General features: G+C 44.3%; 1 protein-coding gene across 2 annotated transcripts; it reads left to right on the forward strand.

The window, feature by feature from the left end:
• The first annotated feature begins 147 nt into the window (after positions 1-147).
• EIF1AD (eukaryotic translation initiation factor 1A domain containing) lies at positions 148-4,506 on the forward strand. 2 transcript variants are annotated; one of them, XM_025878551.2, is made up of 6 exons: positions 148-446; positions 1,268-1,446; positions 1,587-1,695; positions 1,796-1,904; positions 2,076-2,123; positions 2,627-4,506. In XM_025878551.2, the coding sequence occupies exons 2-6, from the start codon at positions 1,360-1,362 to the stop codon at positions 2,769-2,771; spliced, it is 498 nt and encodes a 165-aa protein (XP_025734336.1). In that variant the 5' UTR covers positions 148-446; positions 1,268-1,359; the 3' UTR covers positions 2,772-4,506. The 2 variants fall into 2 exon arrangements, with proteins under 2 accessions (XP_025734336.1, XP_025734337.1); XM_025878552.2 differs by lacking the exon at positions 148-446 and adding an exon at positions 886-1,003.
• The last annotated feature ends 5,691 nt before the right edge of the window (positions 4,507-10,197 follow it).

The following is a 10,197-nucleotide window of genomic DNA, read 5'->3' on the forward strand; positions in this document are numbered from 1 at the left end:
TCTATGGTCTCGCTTCTCGGGCAGCATGTCCGGTCTCAGGGAGCTGAGGCCTTCGAGAAAACTCCATTCCCCGCTACGCGGCATCGGGAACTCAAGAACTTAGCCGTGGCCGACTCGGCGAGGGGAAGAGTTCGAGGCACGGACAAGGCAGGGGAAGGTGGCCGATAGGCTTCCGAGATAGCACCGGAAGTACGGTGCTCGGAAGGGTCCGACTTAGGAGGACTCGCGTCGTCCTCGTTGTCACCGGGCCTGGAGGAGTCGGGTAGGAGTCGGAGGCGCAGGGGACTTGAGTTTATGTTCACGCCAGCGTCCTGACCGCCGGCAGGCCCCTTTTCTGTGCCCTCGTTGACTCAGTTGCGGTGTGAGTCGTAGGCGAGCCGCTCTCAGCGTCCAACCTGGAGAACGAGGTCGTTCGGGCAGCGCCCGTGGGAGACGAGGGCCAGAGAGTAAGTGTGGGTCTCTGAGCGTCTTTCTTTGCTCTAGCATAGGGAGGTAGGAGGGCAGGGGACGGCAGCTAGAGGTGACACTTCGGAGTTTGCTTTTGGAAACCATCAGCCTCGATGGTACCAGTCCTTGTCTTCTCAGTACCCACGTCAGAAATCTAGCCGATGCAGCCGGCCAAGCCGGCTTACCCGATGTTTTATTAACTCGTTCCTGGCTTGGACCATCGCTCTGAGTCTCCTAATTGGCTTCTGACTGTAGTGTGTTAAACAACAACAACAACTGAGCATCTGTGGAGTGTGAATGTGCTACACGTAGAATGTACAAACGTGTTGAGGAAGATACAGTTTATCGCGCATTCCTTCCCCAGAGATTGCCAGCATGACTTCTGTAGAACATGTATTTAGTTTCTGTGATTATGCCAGTACATATAACATGAGGGTTTTTTTTTTAAGATTTTATTTATTAGAGAGCACAAGCAGGTGGAGGGGCAGAGGGAGAAGGAGAAGCAGACTCCCCACTGAGCAGGGAGCGCACCCTGGAATCATGACCTGAGCCAAAGGTACAGGCTTAACCGACTGAGCCACCCAGGTGCCCCTAACATGAGTTGTTTTTATGTGCCATACACTGTACTAAATGTTGTTTGCATTATTTTATTCTACTAACAGTGATCAGAGTTAGCTACTATTTTTCTCTGAAGCTAGGGAAGTTGAACAGCTAGGAAATAGCCAAGGTAGGATTTGAATCCTAGTAATTAGGTTTTGGAGCTCACATTCTTAACCAGGAAACAGTCACTCCTCAGTAAAAGGTCTCTCTCCGTCTTCAGAACAGTCCCAGGTCTGAACTGGCCATCCAAGAAACTCAGGAGGAGGAGCTGACAGTCTCTGCATCCCTCACCCCCCTGGGACAGGACCCAGCATGTCTCAGGCCACCAAGAGGAAGCATGTGGTGAAGGAGGTGCTGGGGGAGCACATGGTGCCCTCTGACCAGCAGCAGATCGTGAGGGTGAGTGGCATTGGGCACAAGCTACTCTGCCTCCCCATCCTTCTACTCCCCTTGGGCTCCTAGGTTGGGGGTAGGGTGCAGCACAGCTGGATATTTGAGCTAACTGATGAGGCTGACTAGTTCTTGGTCTCTTGGACCAGGTACTCAGGACCCCAGGGAACAATCTGCATGAAGTGGAGACAGCCCAAGGGCAGCGCTTCTTGGTGAGCATGCCCTCCAAATACCGTAAGAACATCTGGATCAAGAGAGGTGAGAGAGGCAGCCTCTAGGAGACAACTATTTCCTGTGAGCTTGTCTTTCCCCGTTACAAGCAGGATCTACTGTGTTTTTTGTTCTCTCTTACCTGCAGGGGACTTTCTCATTGTTGACCCCATTGAAGAGGGAGAAAAAGTGAAGGCCGAGATCTCCTTTGTGCTGTGCAAAGACCATGTGCGCTCTCTGCAGAAGGAAGGGCTCTGGTAGGGTAGTCCCCTTGGTCATTGGCTGCCTCATTTCTGGGGAGACTGACTTCCTAGCTGTGAAATTGGAGGAGGGAAGATCATGGCATCCCAGGCAGGGATAGCTCAAAAGAGCTTTTTTGCTGATCGAGTTTTCTGTCCTTTCTGACCCTGGCTCTTCTCTTGGCACAGGCCTGAGGCCTTCTCAGAAGTGGCCGAGAAACACAACAACAGGCATAGGTGAGAAACCTTAGGACAAAAAAATACGGGTTCAGGCCTTGGTGCCTTAAGGGGGAAATAGAAACGTTCTTCCTATGTAGTGTCCCTGGTGGGTGCTCCTAAAGATGTGGCTATGAGTACGGCTTGAAGGTCAGATGTCCTGGGTTAAGATCATGGTATTACCACTTGTAAATGAATGATTTTAAGCAGGTTGCTTGATCTCTTAAGCCTGGATCTACTCATCTATAAAGTGGGAGCTTTGTGAGGATTAAAGGAGTTAATGCTTGTGAAATTGCTTAGTGTAATATTCCGTATGTGGTGTGAGTCCACTTAGTGTTAGTTGGTGGTTGTAGAATCCTTATTATTAAAACCAGTGGTTTTAGCGCACTTTTGAGGTGGGGCGTGAGGTAGTCTTTAGATAGTTTTTCTTGGCCATGGGGTCCTCCTTTTTGTGGGGCTCCTTGATTCAGATCTGGTTTTCCCAGAGGGCATTGGATTAACCCTGTCCCTTTTCCCCCATGCAGACAGACTCAGCCAGAACTCCCAGCGGAGCCGCAGTCATCAGGAGAAGAGTCCAGCTCTGAAGACGATTCTGACCTCTTTGTTAACACCAACCGCAGACAGTATCACGAGAGCGAGGAGGAGAGTGAAGAGGAGGAGGCGGCCTGAGTCCCCGGACCCACTTCTCTTGCTCAGAGACGAGTTCTTGGCTCCTCTGAGCTTGGACATTCTCAGGGTGTTCTGCAGCTCTTCCCCCCCCGGGATGGGGGACAAGACAGGGCCCCTCTCTGAACTGACCTTCTGCTCGAGGAGAATTAAACCCCTGGTGGGTGATGACTTGTGCTGGTGTCTGAGTGGCTCTCTGGAGGGAGGAGGGACTTGTGGTGAAGTTAAAAACTGCTCCTTGGTGGGTCCCTCAGGTGCAAGTCCTAAATGAGCAGGAAATGGGAATGGCTGGAACCTTTCCTAGATTCTCTTTCTCACTGGGCACTCAGTAAGCCCAGGCCCTGTGCTGTGCCTTCCTGCATGTATTTAATAATACCTGGGAGCAATCCCTCTGTATTGCCAGCTTGCAATTAATACTGACTTGGGCATTCAGGAATACAGCTCTAGGACCTAGTGCCCCCTGCCTCTAAGAGACACTCAGGACGAATTTCATCGTGCCTCGTAAGCTGCTTTTTCTGGCTTTCTAGTCACCGTGACTGCAGGAGCGCCCACCTCCATACTGCCGTGTACATCCTCTGCTTGGTGGTCTCTTTGTGGCTAACCAGACCGCTACTGCTCAGCTCTCCTGCAAACCACGTCATCCCTTGAAGCTTTTATTTCTGGTTATATACTCCTTCATTGTCGGCCTTGATCTTCTAACCACTGTTCAGACATTGAACAGCTTATCTCCTGGCTTAGAGTCTTCCACCCCTGCTTCTGCTGCCATTTTCTCCATCCCATGGATGGTTCTGTTCAACACTGTGACCCCCTAGTTCCTTGTCTTCCATTCCAGGCCTGCTGCCTACCTCGTTGGTCACGCCCTGCACGCCTGCCGTGGATAGGAATTGCAGCCCCTCTTGAATTCAGATATCTCTACAGTCACCACCTCCTGGCTTTCTTGCTTATTTGCTCAACTACCTCCTCTGTATTTTCATCCACATCCCCCCCCACACACACATTCTTCCCATTATTGTCCTATCTTCACTTCCCTCCTTGTGCAACATCGATTCCGTCCACAGCCTCCACTCAACCTTGTTTCCCTCACCTGTATTTATCTAGTAAGACCCAACCCTGGGCAACCCAGCCATTCACTTCTGTGCCTGTGGTCAAGTAACTACCAGAGAAAACAGCCAACCTAACTCACTGTAAATTCATATTTACAAACCTCAGGTGGACACTCAGCACTGCCTAGCAGATCTCTGGGATGTCGTATTTAAAAACTTGTGTGTTGTCTACCAATTTCCCCCTTCCCCTGTTAGGTGTTCACCACCTACTTCATTAAGAAATGATAGCCATTGGAGGGGATTCTCACCTCCTCGTTACCAACCCTACAAATGTGCTTATAGATCGTCTTGTCTTTTAACTTCCCCACATAATCCAGTGGGACTTAAACCTTTTCTCTTGTGCTTTGGAGCTTGGCTGTCCTCTTGCGTAAGGAGTTTATGTGAGTTTTGTTTTTTGCCGTCCTCTGTACTGGGTATGTTAGCATCAGAGGTGCTAGCATCAGAATCCCCCATCTAAAACACAGTCTGAAAGACCTGTTGTTAATTGCACATCCTCTCCAGCTACCACTTCATTTTTCTCCTCGTTGTTCACTTTCCTTTATATTAGCTTAGTATAGCTTTAAATACATACATGTCTATATATTTGTGTGTATGTGTATATATACAAAAAATAAACTTCAGATTAGTTAAGGATACGTATGTGTGTGTATATCTAACTTGTCTGAAATTTATTTTTTATGGGAGGCAACTTTTTTTCTAAAGGGGTAGTCATTTGTCTCTATATCTATTGAATGGGTCATTCTTTACAGATATAAACTTTAAAATAAACTAAATTCCTGCATACATATGGGTCTCTTTGGAGTTTCTCATCTGTTGCGTTGATGTATGTGCACATACCGTATTTTATGGCATGACTGGTAATCTCATAGCTCTCTCACCCTGCCCCACTGTTCCTTGAAAATTTCATATTTTTTCTTACTTAAGAACTCTAGAAGGAACTTGTCAATTTCCATTTAAAAATCTTGTTGAGATTTTCATTGGCAGGGTTTTCAATCTCAGCTTGATGTGGAGAAAAATGCTATCTTAATAGTTCTGAATTTTCCTATCCAGAAATGGAGTGTGTACGTTCCTTTGTAAGGTGGTCTTCATATGGGTCTTTCACATTTCTGGTTCAATTTAGTACTAGGAATTTTAGTTATTTGTTATGAATGGGATATTTTGAAATTACATCTCTATCAGCTGGCATTTAGGAAAGCTGTCTTTGTTCCCCTAGTTGATCTAATCAAAAATTTTTTTAAGATTGTTTATTTATTTGACAGCACAAGCAGGAGGAGGGGCAGAGGGAAAGGGAGAAGCAGACTCCGCTGAGCAGGGAGCCTGATGTGGGGCTCCATCCCAGGACCCTGGGATCATGATCTGAGCCAAAGGCAGACACTTAACTGACTGAGCCACCCAGGCGCCCTCTAATGGAATTCTTTTCTGCTAATAGTTTTTCAGTTGATTCTCTTGGCTCTCTGGGCAGTCCAATCATGTCCTACTGGTGGTAGCTTTGTCCTTTATACTTGTTTCTTTTTAGGGGTCATGGAGGCAGGGCCTCCAGTATAGTGGGTGGCACCTTCATTTTTCTCCCTGTGGGAACTGTTCTCATGAGTCATGTAACACAATTCTTGCTTTAGGTGTCTGGTAGATAACCTTCATTAGGCTAAAAATGTTTCCTTCTGTTCCTAGCTTACTGACGGCTTTTCCCCTTCATTTATAGTGATGGATCTCGCTGCCTATTGAAATAACCAAAAGACTTCCTTTTATTATTGTGCTGCTTTCCACAGACAGGCTTCCTTGTATTGAGCCATCCTTGCAATATCATATAAGCCCCACTTAGTTTTAGAGTTTGCTTATTTCTTTAGGATTTTTATATTTACTTCTGGGACAATTTCACTTCTTATTTTAATGATCTCCCTTTCCCAATTTGGTAACAGCCTTATGCTAGCCTTGTAGAATGGACTTGGAGACATTTAATCTTTTTCTTTGTTCTTGAATAATTTGTAGAACAGGAGTTACTTGTTGCTTCAAAGTTTGGTAGGCTTTATTTATAAAAACATCTGTGTTTGGTTCCGTTTTAAGGGGTAGATATTTGCCTGCCTTTTAATTCTGTGGCCTTTTGTCTATTCAGGTTCTCTATGCTTAAGTCCATTTTGGCACTTTATGTTTTTTTAATCGTAGTTCACGTGTGTTTAAGCTTTTTCAGGCAAAAGGGTAATGCATAGTATTTGTATTACTTGGGACTTTCTTACCTGTAAGTGTCAAAATTTAACTCCCAAATAACGGAAGCAAATTAGGGCTCATTGACCAAAATCTAAGCGAACACCTCTAGGCAGAGCTGATCCAGAGCCAGCATGATTTTGTCAGGACTCCCTCTCATTTGTTTCTTGGATTATCTCCACTTTGCTAGGTGGACCAATCTCTGTCTCCCTACCATCGTTTTCTGCAGGAAGCTCCACTTTACACTCAGTCCTAATGGGCAAAGAGTTCCTTCGTAAGCATCTGTGTATTTCACGGAAGACCATTTGGTCGTCTCGGGTCACCGGCCCTCTCCTGAGCAAATGCTTTGGCCAGGGCTGAATAGGGAGGATGGGGTAAGAGGCAAAATGAGCCAAGCCTGATCCGTACGTACAGCCTGTGCTTCCCAGGGAAGAGAGCGGTTCTTTTACCAGAATAAGTGGACAAGGGGTGCGAGCAGATAAAACCAAAAAACATTTGTCCAGTATTCTGTGGATTTTATTTTCTTTGACTAACTTTGCAAGAGGTCTGCCTGCATTATTGGCCGTTTCCTTCTGTTTCTTTGGGTTTATTTGCTCATATCTACCTTATTGAGCTGCATGCTTCATTTCAGTCTTGTTTTCTAATGTATTTATGGCTACAAATTTTCCTCTAAGTACTCCTTTGACTGTTACCCACTTAGTCATGTAGATCTGTGTGTTTTTTTTTGGAGGGGGGCATTATATCTGTAAGCCTGGCCTTAGTTTTTTTTCTCTAGCCCTCAGTGATTGTGTGATTTACCTAATAGCCCCTATTTCCCCCCCTAAAACCTTTTCATCTCCACTTCTCCGTCTCTTATCAGCCATTTAGCTCCTGTGGGTTGTAGCTTAGAATCCTGGTGGAAGTAGAGTCTTTGTGTTCTGCAGAGTCCTCCCGTTGGCCATTCTCTGAAGCTGAATTCCACCTCTCTCCCAACTTAATGGCAGATTCCAACCATGAGTGAATAGATCTCCCTGAGTGAGCTGAGTGTTCTCAGAGCCTCTTTTCCCCCATATCGTGGCCAGTCTGGATGACTGGTCACCTAAGGGTACTGACGCCTCCTGCAGTTAGGTTTTGGACTTGTGGCCCTTCGGCCTCTGTATGTGTAACACCAACCTTACAGCAGGTTGTTTCCACCTGAGCTTCCCCACCCACCTTCTCCCTCATCAGCCACCCGTATACATGTGCCAAGGAGCATACACGGCAGTCTGAGCTAGCCACGTGTTTTTTCTCCTTGAACCTGTAAACGTGGTAAGAGACCTTGACTGCTTCTCACCGTAAAACCCTTGCATTCCTGGAATAAAACAGTCATGATCTATTTTTCAACATATTGCTGGATCTGATTGATATTTGGGAGCATTTTGGCATTCAGGCTCATAAGTGAGATGGTTTAAGTTTTTTCTTTCCCATGCTGCCCTTGTCTTTTTATATCAAGGTGATGCCAACCTTTTAAAATGAGTTAGAGAGTGTTCTCTATTTTCATTACAAGTGTCTGTACCAGATTGGAATTTTGCATTTCTAAAGTTTTCGGTAAAACTTGCTGTAAAACCAACTTGCCTGGCATTTTTAGGGTGGGTGGGAAGATTTTTTATACTTTTTTTAGAGCAAGAGAACACGTACAGGGAAGGGACAGAGGGAGAGAGAGAATCCTAAGCAGGCTCCACACTCAGCTCAGAGCTGACTCGGGGCTCAATCTCCTGACCCTGAGATCATGACCTGAGCTGAAATCAAGAGTCAGACGCTCAACTGACTGAGCCACCCAGGCATCCCAGGTGGGAAGATTTTTAACTAGATTTTTGTTGATAATAGATTGTTCAGGTTTCTGTTCTTGAGTCAGTGATACTTCCAAGGAAAAGTATTTTCCTATTTCCTCATTTTATCCGTGGTTTCAAGTTTATCACACAGAGTTATTTGCAGAATTGCCTTGTTTGTAATCTTGACTATCCCCATTATGTCCCTTTTTATATCTAATAGGATTACACTTTCTCCTTCTTTGAGTCCTGTTAGTCTTGGTAGATATTTCTTTATTAGTCTTAAGAGCGCCAGCTCTTTGTTGTCATTCTTCCTCACTGTTAGCTTGTTTCTCTGTCATGGATTTCTGTCCTTTCCCCTTTCCTCACGCTCACTTGGGTTGATTCTGTGGCTCTTATTCTAACCCTTGAGGTTGGGTGCTTCAGCTTTACTTCCTGCCCACCCCAACCTGAAGAAAAGGTGAAAGAATTGTGTGGGCCCTATGGTGGAGCCGCCACTTTGTCACATTTGCCACCTTCTGTTTCTCTCTACACACAACACGCATGGTTTGTACATGGAGTTATGTCTCTTTAATCTCTTTTAATTTAGAACAGAAGCCTTAATGGTTTTGTGGGTGTTTTTTTCCCCCCATTAAATGGGCTTTTTTGACAAGCTCAGGCCAGTTATCTTATAAAAATGTCCTCCATTTGGAGTTGTGTGATTGTTTTTGCATACTTAGATTAGGGTATTAGGGTTAAACAATTTTAGCAAAAATACCCTAGAACAGATGTGTACTTACTTGCATATCATAAAGCACATGATGCAGAATGTCCAATTATTGGTGATGCTAATTTTGATCACCTGGTTAAAGAGAGAGTTCTAGATCACTTTTCTTTTTCCTTTTGTTTTAAAGATTTTATTTATTTATTTATTTATTTATCAATCAGAGAGAGAGACAGAGCAAGCACAAGCAGGGGGAGGGGCAGGCAGAGGGAGAAGGAGCGTCCTGCTGAGCAAGGAGCCCGATGCGGGACTGAATCCCAGGACCCTGGGATCATGACCTGAGCTGAAGGCAGACGCTTAACCGACTGAGCCACTCAGGTGTCCCCTAGATAATTTTTCTATGAAGGTACTATTTTTCCTTTGTGGGACAGTCTTACCCTTTAAGGCCAAATGTCCTTTGATGCAGCTCTCTATATATTTGTATTTAGTTGTGGGTTTTTTTTTTTTTTTTTTTTTATTGAGTCCCACATCAGGCTCCCTGCTCAGCAGGAAGCCTGCTTCTCCTTCTCCCACTCCCCCTGCTTGTGTTCCCTCTCTCTGTCAAATAAATAAATAAAATCTTTAAAAAAAAAAAAGAAACAAGCTTTAAAAAAACAAACAAGATTTCCCACCGTAACCATTTTTTAGTATATTTAGTGTTAAATACATTCACATTTTTGTGCAAACAATCTCCTTTTGTGACTGGCTTATCTCACTTAGCATAATGTCTTTAAGGTTCATCCATGTTGTAGCACACGCTAGAGTTTCCTTCCTTTTTAAGGCTGAACCATATCCCATTTTATGTATAGACAACATTTTGCTTATCCATTCATCCATCGTTGGACTGTTGGATTCCTTCCACTCTTTAGCTATTGCGAATAATGCTGCTATGAACATGGATATATAAATATCTCTTTGAGACCCTGCTTTCAATTCTTTTGGAGATACATCCAAAAGTAGAATTGCTGGATGGTATGGTAAGTCTATTTTTAATTTTTTAAAGAACCACTGCCATACTGTTTTCTATAGTGTCGGCACCATTTTACATTCCCGCCAACAGCACACAAGGGTTCCAATTCCTCCACATTTTCACCAACACATTAGTTTCTTTTTTTTAATAGTAGTTATCCTGATAGTTATGAAGTATCTAGTGTTTTAATTATAGTTTAGTTTTGAGTGTTTTCTAATTTCCATTACAATTCCATTTTTGGTCCATAAATTATTATATTTAAATATTTAGTTGGTTATTTTTAATAATGTAAGCACCTGCAAACCTACCACTACAAAACAAAGGCTAGGACTATACAATAACCCAAGCAACCATTTGCCTCCACCCTCCCATCCTAAACGCTGCCCATCCCACTTTCGTTCACCCACCCAAGGCAACCGATTTGAACTCCAGATGCCCTGGTCTCCTTTCCATGTGGTGTTCTTGTATCTACATGTGTTTTTTAAAAGTTTTTTTTTTTTTTTAATCACATGAAAAGGATAATATGCTGAATGTCCTATTTGGGGGCTGACATTTCATTTAATATTACATTACTTTGATTCTCCTAATTGCTGTACGTTGCTGTAGTTCATTTGTTTTGACTGTCAAT

This window comes from Callorhinus ursinus, unplaced genomic scaffold (genome assembly GCF_003265705.2).
Source record: "Callorhinus ursinus isolate GAN/ISIS: 27379988/994484 unplaced genomic scaffold, GSC_fseal_2.0 scaffold51, whole genome shotgun sequence".
Lineage (NCBI taxonomy): Eukaryota > Metazoa > Chordata > Mammalia > Carnivora > Otariidae > Callorhinus > Callorhinus ursinus.